Source organism: Octopus sinensis, linkage group LG4, assembly GCF_006345805.1.
Source record: "Octopus sinensis linkage group LG4, ASM634580v1, whole genome shotgun sequence".
Lineage (NCBI taxonomy): Eukaryota > Metazoa > Mollusca > Cephalopoda > Octopoda > Octopodidae > Octopus > Octopus sinensis.
In genome coordinates this window covers 16,749,501-16,765,605 of record NC_043000.1, presented here as the reverse complement: position 1 = coordinate 16,765,605, position 16,105 = coordinate 16,749,501, and the positions used below count along the sequence as shown (strand labels likewise).

The following is a 16,105-nucleotide window of genomic DNA, read 5'->3' as shown; positions in this document are numbered from 1 at the left end:
GTTCCTGTCTGATTTGGCCTGGTTTCTACAGCTGGATGCCCTTCCTAATGCCAACTTCTTTACAGTGTGTGCTTGGTGCTTTTTACATGGCACCACACAGGACTCTTGCAAGCCAATCCCCTTCATTAATGGGAGCAGCCTTAATGCTTCTGCTGCAGTGGATGGGTCTTCTTGAGTACAGGAAGATGCCAGATATCTTGGTCTTTTGTCATCTCTTCCAAAAGGTTCAGTGTCCTGAGGTCATTCTTCAGTACTTTGTTCCATGTCTTCTTGGGTCTTCCTCTTCCATGAGTTCCAAAAGTAAATTCTTAAAATGAAATTCAGAGCTATAATCGTTTGAGTGGTATAATACTATTCACAGTTCAGGCAGCACATTTGATGTTGCTGATACCAAGTTATAATGTTCTACATTGGACTACACCTGCATTGTGGAGAAGAGGGTAGGGAACACTGCATGAATGTCAACCAGTTGCCTTTCCCACCTGCTCAGACTTGTACACAGCTCTTATAATCTTTTAAACGATCATAGGATACATATACATACATACCTGTATATATATATATATATATGATATTATGAAATGGTCATCTAGTTGCTAATTGTATGTTTCTGCAACCCACTTTCACATTAAAGATAGATTTCATAAATCTGACCTGTTTAGTCATATCCAGATGTGACTCCAACTGGTGCCACTAGTATTTTGTTTGCTGATGTCTTAATTTCTTCCGTAATATTTAGGTAAATTTCAGATTCTTTTGATAGAGAGAAACAGCCACTAATCCAATCACTACACAACCACTACAAACACCACTACTACCATTTCCTGAAAGGAAGAAAAAGTAAAAGCTTATTTTGGGTTTAGGAGCAGAGATATGGTAGCCACGATCATACTGTACAGTTACCTCCATACTCAAATGTTCAAACCTTGCTTGTAAACCTAATTAAAAATACACATAACTTTAAGTTATCACTAGTGGTTAAGGGCCAGCTGAGTGTAGAAACACTTTCTATAGTTGTTCAGAACATATTTTTCAGACCATCAAATGATAATTTGAAGATGAATGGTTGTTTCTTTGATAACTACCTTAGAGTTTTCTAAGAATATCTTGGCACTTTTTAGCTAATGTCATTGTCATGTTGGAAGAAAATATCCTCATAGACTTTGAATTATTTCATTCAATCACATTTTTATCTCTAATTGAATCAGGTTTTTATTTAAAGTCTGATATGAGTTTGGCATAGATTTGGTTTCGACTCATAATAAGATTTGGGCCAAAGTTGGCACTAGGTATTTACTGAAACTTGATATAAACTTTTTCTAATATGGAACAAAATTTTTCCTAATCCAAACTTCAGCTCTGAACTTTAACCTAATGAAATATTCATTGCTGAATTTGAACCAAATTCTGTTGATTTTCTTTTCCTTTGAACTTAATGTTAAGGTCAAGTTAATTCAAAGGCTAAGTTCTGAACAAGATTTTTTTTTTTTTTAACTATCTAATTATGATTGAGGGTTTTCTGCAGTTCTGAACTGCACAACAAAATTTGGCTGTAGTCTTTAACAGAATTCTCCAGCTAAGACAGACTAGTGAGCTTATAGATTCTCCTCCAGCTTAGACAGGCATTTAAACAAATTCAAATAGATAAAATGTATTTAGGTAATTTTCTTTTTGTGCCTTATAATGTAACACACTCACCGGTAAAATTTCCACTTATTTCTTATTTTTATTTTCCTAAAATTTTCGTTGCATCTTGCAACCTTTTCAAAAGTCAAGACTATTTTACCGGTGAGTGTGTTACATTATAAGGCACAAAAAGAAAATGACTCTCCCCAGACACAACAGAATATGCTTCAACACACAAACTCATGTAAAGAATCTTGCAAACCAAATCCAAAAACGAAGTATTTAGGTAAATTATGCAAAATATAATTTTTCAAAGATAATCTTCAGATTTATACAGCAAGAGTAGATACAGACATATTTCCATCAGAATCCACACACAAAAAATTAATTTCCAAACTGAGTCTTTTCTTTCTTACTTTTATTTTCCTCTCATTTTAGCTCCTACATTTGCTTGCATTGCTTTCTACTTCTGTTTGTTATTGTTGTTTCTTCCTTTTTTATTTGTTTGTTTGTTTGGTCATTTCTGTATATAAAAAAAAAAAACTGCGCTATGTATAAATATGTTTGTAAATGATAATGAAATCTATAAATGATCACTGGCTGCAATTCCCCCTGTCAATTAATTAATTAATTACCAGAAAGGAGATTACTTTGCTGAAGACATATATGCCCGGGAATCATTTCGCTATGGCCGAGAGGCTGGCCCGGTGTATCGCGACACCATGATCAGTCAATCAGTGGCACCGCGCACTGAAGCCGTGGTCTATCAAGGAGAGTTGACCGGTAGCATTGCCACCGACACTGGAAGTGACTTCAGATTTCTACCAGACGATTCTATACCCAAGGTATTCACGCTCCTTCCAAACTTGATCTCTGTGTGGTTGTGTGTGGGTAGGTGTGCCTGTGTTCTAGTTTTTGCTTGATTTTCTGAAGGTTTTTTTTTAGGGATTTTTTTTTTTTACCTTTTGCTTGTGTTATTGGGGGATTTTTTTTCTGGTTTTATTTTGTGGTTTGTATATATGGAATTATACATGCATATCCTTATCTATATTTAACTCTACACTCATTCTAAACACACATCTTCACATACACAGTACATACATATACCACATTCACTTCCATAGCACATGCATATCACATGTGCATAACATTACATGCACATACACATGGAAATTTTTATCCCTGAAGGGACTATTATATACACACTACAAACAGTATCACAGTTGGTAATATTCTTACAAGACAGTGAGCTGGCAGAAACATTAGCTTACGGCCATATCACGAAAGCACCGGTTCTCATCCGATCACCGAAGTTAAGCAACATCAAGCCTAGTTAGTACTTAGATGGGTGACCGCTTGGGAAACCTAGGTGCTGTAAGCGGAAAGAAAAAAAAATTTTAAGGCAAGCTGGCAGAAACGTTAGCGGTAATTCATCTGTCGCTACGTTCTGAGTTCAAATTCCGCTGAGGTCGACTTTGCCTTTCATCCTTTCGGGGTCGATTAAATAAGTACCAGTTACGCACTTGGGTCGATATAATCGACTTAATCTGTTTGTCTGTCCTTGTTTGTCCCCTCTGTGTTTAGCCCCTTGTGGGCAGTAAAGAAATAAGAAATGTTAGCACACCAGACGAAATGCTTGGTGGTATTTTGTCTGTCTGAGTTAAAATTCCACCAAGGTCGACTTTGCCTTTCATCCTTTTGGGGTTGATAAATTAAGTACCAGTTGCATACTGGGATCGATCTAATCGACTGCCCCCCAACCCCACCCCAAATTTCGGGCCTTGTGCCTAGAGTAGAAAAGAATATTCTTACAAGACCCTGCTTTGCTCAAATAGCAGAACATCTTCACATCTTGTGCTCCAGAAGAAACCACAACTAACTTGTGAATAAAATACTTGCAACTCACTTGTATCATATTTGCACTGATGCACAGTGTATATATGGTACATGCAGACACATGCACACACACACAGTGTGTATATGGTATACGTACATAGTACTTATATACTTATATATATATATATTTCTTTATTGCCCACTGGGGGGCTAAACACAGAGATGACAAACAAGGACAGACAAAGGGTTTAAGTCAATTATATCGACCCCAGTGCGTAACTGGTACTTAATTTATCGACCCCGAAAGTACATATATACTTATATATACATACTTAAACCTTCAAAGACATGCATACAAGCACACCCATACACACATTCCTATTCATATACATGAACGTTCTCACACATTCGTACAGGAATATACTCATATGTATATACACACAAATTCACACACTTGTTTATATACTCACACATAGAAACCTACCCAACTCCAACCAGTTAATCTCTCTAACCAATTCTGTATTCTAACTTTATCCTTGTTGGAAGTGGTGCAAACTACCAGATTGTACAACTGTTACAAGAACAGCTGCTGCTGTTGCTGCTGCTGGCTGCATGCAAATCGGTTATGAAATAGCATGTAGCATTTTGAATTTGACTTAGAGCTGCTGCATTTTGTGACATGTGCTTAACTCTTGGGATTGTTTTTTCTGTCTTCTATTTCATGTGACATCTTTGCCATCTTGTAGTTTCTGCCCTCCCTCCTCCTCCTCCGCCTTTTCTTCCCTGCTCTCTTTCTTAACATCCTGTCCCTTGTCTTCTTGTAGCTCTAGTTCTTCCATATGTTTCTATTGATATCAGCATGTAGCCAAGCGATGAATGGTGTCAGATGAGCTACTACCAATTTGGGATTTCTGAGTTCATACAACCCCCTGCTATTACCCTCCCTAACCCTCATTTCATTGTGTCTTTCAGGTTGGACACTTAATTCTACATCACTTCAGTTTCTCAGGTAACTGTCCAAGACAGGCACCTGCATTTTCTAGGAGAATTACCCAGTACACTGTTTCAGTTTCTCAGGTATTATCCAGAAGAAGTGCCAATGTTTTCAGAGAAAGTTACCCACTGTGGACTGCATATTGCCTCAGTTCCTTGGGTAGCTATCTGAAAAAAAAATCACATTTTCTGTGATAGTTGCCAAAATCAAGACACAACTCCAACTCTATGGATCATTGTGCTTTTTGAATTGTCTTTAACTAAACCTTTAGTTGAGTCCCCTACTCTTCCCTTAAAGTCAAAATATCCTTTAAATTAGTTTGGTCAATTATTGAGCAGAGTGGATGATCTTTTCTGTGGATGTTCAAATCCTGAGTTAAAATTTAATTTCTAAAAATTTGAAAAAATTTAGTAAAAAATTTTTTAAATTGTAGTAAATCCAGAAAGCTGCTGATATGAGTTCAATTTTAGCTTAAGATCACAGTTCAGTTCTATATTTTCAAATTCAAATACTAACTGTTCTGTTTTCTTTGTTGTAATGTTTTGTCAGATATGAGAGGAAACCTCTTATAGTTGGTGATTAATCATGAGTAAAGATGTCACTGTGAATAAAGATAATCAACTATGAGTAAATACCGTAGACTATTTGGATCCACTTTCTTTGTGGCAGATTTGCACCAGACCTGCTAAAGTGTTTAATTAACAGGTTTTGCTTTAAATAAGCCCTTGGATTATTTACAGTAACACATATGTGTGTGTTTGTACCTTACTAAGACACATATCTGTTTGTCACATGTAAATAAATGATACTCTTTTAAGAGAAACCAACATGCCTGTCATATTTTCTTGTTGAAAGGGTTGTAGTGCTACTATTAAAAGTATTTCCTCACACTCTGGATTTCCCCCACCCCCACCCTACATTTGTTCATATTTATTTATTTATTTATCTATCTATTGTCTTATTTTGAAATATATTGCCGACCCTGCAGAAATCCCTTCTAGTAGGACAGAGAAATAGGGAAAGAAATACGTTTGTTTATTATAGTTTCTGAGTGTAAGAGACAAGACATTATATCCCTTACTTAATACATCTTTGTGGTGGGGGTCACTGAAATTAAATATCAGTCTAACCGGAATCAATTTCATGGACAATTCCCTCACCAAAAATATCTCGCTCTATCCTTCTTGTCTGAAACCAGTATTTCAGGAAATTGTGTGTGCGTATGTGTGTGTGTGTGTGTGTTTTCTCCCCTCCCATCTGCAAAAGCGTTGCGAACTCATTCCTTCAGTAAACTAATATGATGGAAGATTTCTTTTTCAATATAGTTAACAAGAAATGCTGAAACCAAACCAAACTTAATTTCATTTAGTTTTTCTTAATCTTTCTCCAGTTTTGCTCTACCATTTTATTCTAACAATTTTTCCTCAATCAACAGAGAAGTCTCTCTCTCTCTCTTTCTCTTTCTCTCTCTCTATCTCTCTCTCTCTTTCAAACATTTTCATTTATATATTTAAATATAAATCCTTTCATACAGACTTCCGTGACAACGATCCTGTTGTATTCTTATATTATGTTGTTGCATTTTTAATCTTTGTAGTATTTCTAATCTAAACTTATATTAATTACTAACATACTAAATGTGTACTAGTGTTAACCATGTATAGTACCATATATGTTGGGTTTTATATAATATAATACAATACAATACAATACAAATAGTAGTGTTATATAAGCATTGTTAGGATATAGTATTTTATAGTACTGTGTAGATATAAGGCGTAAAAGTACAATACTATACAGTAATGTTAAAATCCAGAAGTATATATTTACAGTTCCTCCACTGCTGTGATCCCTAGCCATTTTTGCACCATGCACCAGTATCATACAAGACAGTTTTTTCCACAGACCAGGGGACCACACACATCAAAACACAATAAAGGGTGTGATATATTATTTAATAATTACATATATAGTCCAAAAACACCCTGCAGATTATGATGGTAAAAATAAAATAGGAATAAAACTTTATAATTTTTTCTGCACAGCCCAGTGGTTGAAGGCCCCTGCCCTGCTAGTATTACATTCTATTAGAACATACATAATACTACTGTAGGACAATAGTGGAGATATACACTACTATACAGTATCCAACATAAATAGTACTGTACTGTTATACATTGAATTCAACCCTTTTTTCTTCTCTTCGTTCAAATGATTTCCCCTTTTTTTTTTTATTTCATAATAATCTTTAACTTGTGATATTTAAATTATTTTTCCTGTCTTTTTTATGAATGTCTTAGTTTTTTTTTTCTTCTTTTTTCATCATAAAAATATTTTTAAATAAATCCACTTCTCATTCTTGTACTATTTTTCAGGGGTTTATTTTTTTTTCCTTTTGCTTGTGTTTATTTATTTTTTTTTAATTCTTTTTTTTTTTTTTTGAAGTGTGTGTTAAGTTTAAACTTATTATTATCTAATTTAATCTTGAACAAGAATGATTCATTTTACTTCATAAATCATACATTTAATAAGTCTTCTTCTGACTCACATAAATAATTGGTAAATTAATTTCACTAAACTGCCTTTTAATAGCTTCAAATGGATTTAAACGTTGCCTAATTTTTCTTCATTTGTTAACATGTTTCTTAAAATCTCTCTCAATGATTCTGTATAATGAGATCTTTTAAAGAAATAATTGTTCTATGCCATTGTTGCTGTAAATTCTTCACTTTTAAATAAATGCTTTGGTGCAAAATTGTCATGACTGTATCCTCTTTAGATGGAACTATTTGCCATTGTATTCTGCTACAGCGTTTCTGTGGCATCATTGACATTGCTTTCAACAGCTTCCATTTCTTTATTCCTTGCAGCAACAAGACTACCTTGAACACCAGATTATTAGTCATACATATGCTAGTCATCCTGACAACCGTTATCTGAACAACACAATGGAGAGTTCTCGTTATAGTTCGTACAGTGGCTCTTCCTTCAACACAAGTTTTGACCCCGATAACGTGGCTGTTGACCGCACCCCAACTTACTCAGGGTTAGTTTACAGACTTCCTACTTCTGAAAAGAAAAAAAAAAAAAAAACTCACTCACTCACACATACACACAAACAAAGTTTTGCCTTGAATTTCATTAAACAATGCTTAAGAATGCAGAACTTTTAACTAAATTTTCATTGCTGTAGCAACCATGATTTTTGTGACAGGGTTTTCCATTTTCTTTCATCAAACCCTTGTGTATTTTTTGTGTTATTAACTCAATACCTAAATCTGCTTTTCTTCTTGTGCCAATAACCTGATGAACTCTTAAAATGCTGTTAAATCTGCCAGCATTTGCTATTGGCTGTTATTCTCTTGCATTTTTGACAGTTTTGGTTTGAATGTCTGTTTTACCGCTGTTGTTACAATTAATAGCCTGTAGTTGTTGATTTTGGTGCAGTTGAAGTGTTACTAAATAAACTCTTACATTTGAAAATCCGGTTTCAGAATTAACACTGCCAAATTAATTACACAGGTGTTGTTTATTCTGTGGATTGTACTGGGCACTTTCATTTGTTCTACATGACGTCTTGTTGTGTAGAATCTTCAGTGTCACAACACAAGCTAATTAATGTGAGAACATAAAGTTTAATAAAAAAAAAAAAGGCATATTTTCTCAAGTTTTATATACATATATGAAATAAAATGGAAGGTTGTAACATTCATGCCTTTTTTTAAGTGTATTAGAAACCAACTGAATATGGTTTCAATTGACAATCATAATTTGGGTATGGATATGGTTCACCAGCAAATTCATATCAAACCACAGTACCCATCATCATCATTTATTATTATTATTATTATTATTATTATTATTTAATCAACAAGCTTGAAACTCTTTGAAGAGGTAGCTGTGAAAAGTTGCTCAGTAACCAAAAGTAAAAAGTCGTTAGTAGGAATTAAAATGGGGGTTTTCCCATTATCACAGCATTTAATCTAATATTGTTTGTTCCTTCTCTAGCCATGCCTGGCTCATAAGGGCCGGTTTCCCGGTTTCCTTGGCGTATAGGTTCCCCACCTGGATGGGACACCGGTCCGTCACAGGTGAGCTGCAAGATGCAGGAGGAAAGAGTGAGAGAAAGTTGTGGCAAAAGAGTCAGCAGAAGTTCACCGTTACCTTCTGCTGGAGCCGCGTGGAGCTTAGGTGTTTCGCTCATAAACACACAGATTGCCCAGTCTGAGATTCGAACCATGATCCCTCGACCGCGAGTCCGCTGCTCTAACCACTAGGCCATGTGCCTCCACTAATTTAATATTTTTACCCATACATACCTGAAATCGTATGGAGTCTTTCAGAAGTTAGGTACAGGTAAAACACAAACATGTGAGTACACTCACAGGAATCACCCAAACTAATGCCAGCTGCACACTAACACTCACATGCACACATACACAATATGCATCAAATAAAAATTAAGAAAATTTGATCAAAATATTTCAGTATATTTTTCGGTATAATTTAGTGTATTCATTTAAGTAATTAACCCTATTTTGACAATGTTTGACACCCCTGTAACCTTTTCACCCTGAATTCTGCACCAATTTTCTGATCTCCCATCCCACTCTCCTGAAATTTATTTTAACCCTGTTTCTGAAGTTGATCTTCTGTTTTTTCAACCATAGCAAACTAAAATGGAAAAGGTAACTCTTAAACTAACTTTCACCTTCTTATACATCTTTATTTTCTCTGTGTTTGTCCTTAACTTAATTAAAGTTTTTCCATGTTGTTTGTTTTTATTGCTCAACCTTCCTTCCTGATAATGTTTACATGTTTTGATGCACGCTTGCAGCCTGCTACAAGTAGCTGCCATAATAAATAACATTGTGTGAGCGAAAGGAAGCAAAGGCTGATTGCATGTTTGGTGTCAGTGGTGTTGTATATGGGTCACTGGAAGTAGTTGTAGGTAACTAACACATTATAATACTGTTGTAGATGGTTGTTTTGCTGACACATCATTCTACATAACTTTAATTCACTTCACTACAAGGAATAGGTTACTAAGGTTTCTCTGGGAGAGGTTCATTAGTAAGAAACTAATGTTCTATCTATGGAAGGTTTGCCTCTTATCTATTTATCTCATCTGCACTGAAACACTGGTTCAAAAAGGGATACTTTGAATGTTGCACTGCAAATGTTGTAGACTGGTTGTAAAAGCTTTTCGCAAGTCAGTTTTACTTAGAGTAATTTGATTTGAAAGAACAATTAGACAGTCAATTGGTAGTTTCAGCTTCCAGTTGGAACTATTCTGTTTTGGATTTATGATTTCACCTATAGCCAATAAACATCCTTTAAGATAACTCAGACAATTTACTGGCCTCATATATTAGTATAAAAAGAGACTAATTCAATCTCCAGAAGACTATATATATAATTGTATGGCAATTATTCATTATATTTTACAGAATTTAATAACACGTTTGTTCTCTTTTCTCTTGTAAAAAGGCCTGTCTTTAGAGTAGAAATAATATTTTTGAATTAGTTATAGAACCTACTGACTCCGTTGGTTTTGTCCTGTTGATGCCCTCTAGAAGTTTTTATCTATGCTACCATTATAGCATACATTTGGGAAGGTATTGCTTCTGTGATGAAGAACTGAAAGCAATTGCAACTTACCAAGAAAGGCTAACACTCCAAATGAATCAGCTTCAAAATGGGTCTGACTGACCGGGCCAGTAAGTTAAGCTGTCAAGAATAGAATCTAATAATTTAATAGAATCTAAAAGCATTTAAACTTCAGTAAAGCCTCCAACAGCCATTTGAGTTGTAGGACATTTATATCAATGAATTTTGCTCTGTGTGTGTTTCAACATCCTAGTTATTTGATGGTCTTACACAGAAGAGGTTAATACACATAACCTGGTAATGCTGTCCAAGACTAGGAAATTCAGAATAACTGAATAAAGTAAAAGCATTTGCTCAAATTTACAAATATATATGCATGTCACAGTATCATCATGATATCAACCAGACTATGAGATGTAGTTATACATCACTGATCACAATGCACTTTGCATTGTTTTAGTTTTCAAATGATGCCACCCTGCTGGGTAGGTAAGCAAGCTGACTTTCCCCTTTGATCAGAAGGCTATTCCATTGCAAGTTTACTTATTTACAGTCAAGTGGACTGGAGCAATGTGAAATGAAGTGTTTTGCTCACCTGGTCTAGGAATCGAACTCATGATCACTAGATTGTGGGTGCAACACTGTAACCACTAGGCCCTGCCCCTTCACATGCACACACACACACACACACACACACACACATGAGGTATGATCCAGAAGTATGTAGTTCTGGGAAAGGAGGATTTGTACAAAGTCTTCAACACTAGAAATTAACCCTGTAACTGTAATTAAATTTCATAGATGTTCCAATAATGATGTTAAAAATCTACCAAAAAATAGAATTGGTATTTTTTCTGCAAGTTATGTTGCCTCAATAAACTTGATACATCTCATTGAAAAATAGTTTCAAACTTAACATACCTCAACAAAAAGTAGATTGGTACAAAAAAGAAAACTGCTTTCTGCAGTTGAGATGGTTATATAAGGTGAATACATAGGACAGGTGTCTATCGGAGACCCCCTTCGGTCACGACACAGACAATGGGATTGCACCTAGAAAGTTACCCTCCTAGACACAAGTCCGGGCGAGGTTGTTTATGGAAGACCAGCAGTCGCCCATGCATACCAGCCTTCCCTCTCCACATCACCAGTGTTATCCAAGGGAAAGACAACGGCCGATACAGCTTGGCAACTCATTTCTACAGCTGAGTGAACTGGAGCAACGTGAAATAAAGTGCCTTGCTCAAGAACACAACACGCAGCCCGGTCCGGGATTCGAGCTCACAACCTCACGATCATAAGATAAATAAAGGTGCAGTTGATTCGTGCGTTGGTGTTTTAGAGAATGCTTGTGATTTAAGGTTCACTTACCGTGTATTCAGATTTTTACTTGGCAAAATACGTGTTTGTGGTGCACAGGCATGTTTCAGTGTCTATGCCATGGGAAGAGTTAAGAGGTGCCTGTGTGATGCTCTTCAGGATACACTTAATGCTTTGAGATATTTTCTACTTTAGGCACAAGCCAACAATTGGGTGGGGGTGAAGAAGGGTTTGGCCAATTACATTGAACTTGAGTGGACTGGTATTTTATTTTATCAATCCTGGAGGAATGAAAGGAAAAGTTGATCTTGGCAAGATTTGAATTCAGAATTTTTTAAAAAGCCTGAAATATATGCCACAAGATTTTTTTTTTTTCAATCCCCAACACTAAGGACTTAGCTAATCCCCTGTCTGACAGAACCATTAGAGCAATGGACCAAATTTGCCCTGTGGTTTTTGTTCTAGTTATCTACATTCTGAGTTCTAAACCACCATGAAGGTCACTTTGTCATTCATCTCTCTGGGATCAATAAAATAGAGTGCCAGTAGATACTGAGATCATTGTGGACAACTAAGCCTGCCCTCAAAATTGTTGGCCTTGTAGCTAAATAAGAAACTGTTCTTTGAAATATTAAAATGTCTTCTTCCTTCTTAACTCCTCCAGTAGTATATGTAGTAGTTGTGTGATTTTAGTAGTAATAGTAGTAGTAGCAGTGTGTGATTGCACATTATGTATATATATATATATATATATATATATATATATATATAATATATATATATATATATAATGCAGCTTTGTTGTTGCTTCTCTCCAGCTGTGTGCCATCCTGCTCACATCAAAGCGACCAGTAAAATATTGACCCCTTTCACGTGTGCTTCTTACTCCCCATATTCCTGCAGTCTGTGTTTGTAGCCTGTGCTCTATATATATAATTATGTTATTTTCAGACATTGTCTCACATTTTGCAGCCTTTTATTGTTTTAAATGTTCAACCTTAGTTTGTTCATCATTACATCATTGCAACACAAAACACACCTTGTTTTCTTCTCTCTCTCTCTCAAAACATGTTATCTCAGACAAACCTAAAGTCTATCTACAAATGACTTCATTCATGTACGACCATATCTAGAATGGTTCTAAACCTTTGTTTTTTTATTCATTTGTGTTTCTTTTTTTTGTGTGTGCTTTGTTCTTTTTTTGTTTTTTAATTTGTTCTCTGACACCAAAGAACTGTTTCTTTGTTCCAAAATGTTCTTTGGATAGTTCTAAATAATTCACTTAATCTCAAGTATAAATAGGTTTGTTTTTGTTTTGTTTTTCTTTTTTTTTTCTTTACTTTTTTCTTTATGAAAGAAAGTAGAAAATGGCAGGAAAACCAAAATTCTTGTGTGCTTTCTGTAGATTGGCTGTACTATTTATGTTCATCTTATCTCTCTTGAATCAACTTCACCAAAGAATCTTGGTTGGCGTTAGTTCATCAGTTTTTCTCTTGACAACATAGTTTGCTTATTATTCCGTGGTGAGATAGATACCTTACAATGAGATCTTGGAATTTCAGTCCAAGATTATCTGGGGGGGAGCTTAAAATTAATACTATTATTATGTTTGGTATTTCAAAAGATTCAACAACTGTTCTTCTCAACTGAAGTACAAATTTTGACATTTACATGAGAAGTTACATGAAACATTGAGAGGTCACTATTTCTCAATTAGGGTTTTATGAAGCAAGACACTTCATTTTGTATGTTTCGGTGAAATTAGCTGGAAGCTTTGCTTCTTTTTCAGACCTCATACAAATGTCTAAATTTGATGCTCTCTCTCCAACATATATGGAAATGATGCAGCATATTTATAATTTTTATTTTAAATTTCTGAAATATAAAAACCAAATTACTGGGTCATCTTTGCCTTAATTTTAGGGTGTCTCATCCTAAGGATTATTTGTGGCCCTTATCAGGGAGTTTGTTGGAGGCTATCTTGTCTGTTGTATTGAAAAGGTTAGATTGAGAGAAATATTGATATCATTCCTAGTCTTGTCACAAATCAAGGTCATGTAAACCCACCGGCATTTTTTAACATCTCTTCTTCCCTAAGAGTCATACAAAGACATTGCTTGTAAACTGTCTTCCAAATTTGGTAAAGTATGTATGATTAGTTTTCATTAATGTTGTGTTGAGAATCCTGAAATTTAGTTTTTAATTCAAGTTGTTGTTTCAATAGCATTTGGCAAGCGTAACTAGAATAGTAGTCTTGCCTTTTGCTACATTATAAAACCTGTGTTTATGTGTGGGGGTGTCTGCCGGTGCTATATCATTGCACTGAAGCTGCAACTCACCTGCTGAAGAATTCTGGTGTGTCAATGAAACTATTTTTGTCTTGGTGCTTAAAGCAGTAGGAAGGGGAATTCACAAATTCCACAGAGTAAATTGTTTGAAATGTTTACTAATCTATAGTTAGAGGTTTGCTTGAGCCTCGCTACACCCCTCACTCACCAGGTTTTCATATTCTGCTTGAAAACTCTTATTGTACCTTAGAAAGCTTAATGAAAAGGGAGAAAAATTACAGGTATTATTGCTAAGAACGTGGCTTAGGTGGATCCAAATAACCTGGCTTCTGGTTTCATTGTTAATAACAGATTTAGTTTTTAGTATTTGTGGTTGTTGCTAAGTTCATTTCTGACCTTGAAATTCTGTTGCTATTTTCCTCTTTCAAATCTTTCTCTGTCCCTTAAAGAGCCATTCAGCAGTTTATACTCTATAGTTTGTTTTCCTAATTTTTCAGTTGGGCATTAAGTACTAAAAACACTGGATATTGTCGGATTAAGTTAATAATAATATCAAATTAATTCAGAGATACATTTAAATAAATCATCATGCTAAATTAAATATATTGGGCTACTACGGTTGGGCTCGGTAACTAAGGAGTAAGAAGGAAATTCTCCACCATGTTATTAATTTGATACTGTTGTTGTAAGTATTCTGGTCATGAAAAGCTAAAGTGCTCTCAAACTATATATAACATGATGAGAGAGGCAGCACAACAGTGGGTCAAGAGGTGTCTTTAAATGTTATTGTCAAATTCTCTTTTACCAAGATATATAGCTATTTAACTGAATAGAGTATGTTTTGACCTTTAAAGCAAGCCCTATATACTACATTATCAGGATGTACAATAGGAATGTTTACAGTTGGGAACTATCATATATCTGCTTACCTCACTATGCAAATGTTCACTGGATAAGGAGATGGGGGAATGGTTTCATTCCTGTATTTCAGCAGAAATATACTGTTCTAGGTTTTGTGTGTATTTTCTTGAAATCACATTGAATATTTCTGTCTGAGTTACTAAAGATATATGTAATCTTAAGTGTCTAGAAACTCGTGTTATGTATCCTTGAAGTTACACCCTACATGTGTGTATGTCTAGGGATTCGTCATTATTTTAATGCCTATTTTCCATGCTAGCATGGTCAGACAATTCATTGAAGCAGATTTTCTACAGCTGACATGCTCTTCCTGTCACCCACACTTCATCTTGTTTCTAAGATAATATTTCCCTATGACCAGACATATTTTCCTAGCAGATAGGAAATGAATGGCCCCATTTGTATGATGGTGATGCTCATTTATAACTGTCACATGACAGAGCAGATAGTAGATCAAAGGCATATCAGTTGTAACCTTTCTGTCTTTTTGGAGGGTATCCATGACTGCTTTATCTAATCTTTTTTTAGATTTGGCTGCTATTTTTAGCAGGTCAACTGCTCTAGATATTACAGATTGCATAGTTTGTGTTTATCTAACACACTCCATTCATTCACCAGCCACTTTACTGAGTGTACTGGGTGCACACATGTCATTATTAAACAGTGTTCTTTTGGAAAACTGGGGGTTGTTCAGCTCCCTGGTAAAGCTCACTTCAATAAAGTATCAAAATAGATACAATAATTTGCAATTGGTTTCAATAAAGTAAAGAATACTCATCACTTTTACATTCATTTTTTTCCATGCTAGCATGGGTTGGACAGGTGTTCCCCATCAGAGTGTCTTACAACTTGTGATCATTGTTTGTCATCTCCTTTATGAGGTTCAAACTCTTGAGTTAAGTTTTCATCAGTTCTTCCCATGTCTACCTTGGTTTTCCTCTTCTGCAAGTTCCATCCACTTGAATCACTTGGCATTTATTATTTTTTTTCTTTACCCACCATCCATCATATACATAACATGTCCATACTGGCACAGTTTTCTCTCGTGCACATCCAGCATGCTTGCACCATTTCTTTCCAACTTTCACACATGCTCCAGATTCAATGTCCATGTAACATCACACTTTGTACACAAGCATTATATAATTTGCTCTTCATTGCAAGAGAAAAAAGCTCTTTGTTGTCAGTAGAGGTAATAAATGATCCTCCTGGGATTCTTAACAAATAATTATTTTGCTTCTATAGGCATGGAACCCAATGAGAGAACAGTAGTCATCTTTATGATAGCATTATGCACATTGTATAATTCTAAGAATCTAATTGTTGTTGTCTAGCTCCAAGTCAACCCTTTGACTTGTGATTTCAATTCAACAGAGCATCAAATTACGAATGATTTTAGTGTGCTGCGAGAAGAGAATTTTAATATTACAACACATTTTTATAGTCTAGTATTAACATTATTCATATTTTAAACTCTTTTTCCCCATATATATATATGTATGTGTGTATA

At 35.2% G+C, this 16,105-nt stretch overlaps 1 protein-coding gene and 1 pseudogene across 34 annotated transcripts in view; both read left to right on the top strand.

Moving 5' to 3' along the window:
• The window catches only part of LOC115210251 (titin), a 626,493-nt gene that overhangs the window by 419,748 nt on the left and 190,640 nt on the right, over positions 1–16,105 (top strand). For 29 of the 34 annotated variants that reach the window (XM_036501835.1, XM_036501827.1, XM_036501837.1 and 26 more), the window contains 3 exons: positions 2,265–2,471; positions 7,327–7,502; positions 9,127–9,144. In XM_036501835.1, the coding sequence (XP_036357728.1) occupies positions 2,265–2,471; positions 7,327–7,502; positions 9,127–9,144 (401 nt within the window). The remainder of the gene's footprint in view (positions 1–2,264; positions 2,472–7,326; positions 7,503–9,126; positions 9,145–16,105) is intronic. The other 5 variants (XM_036501844.1, XM_036501854.1, XM_036501858.1 and 2 more) reach the window with 2 other exon arrangements.
• Positions 2,892–3,007, top strand: LOC115211249 (annotated as a pseudogene).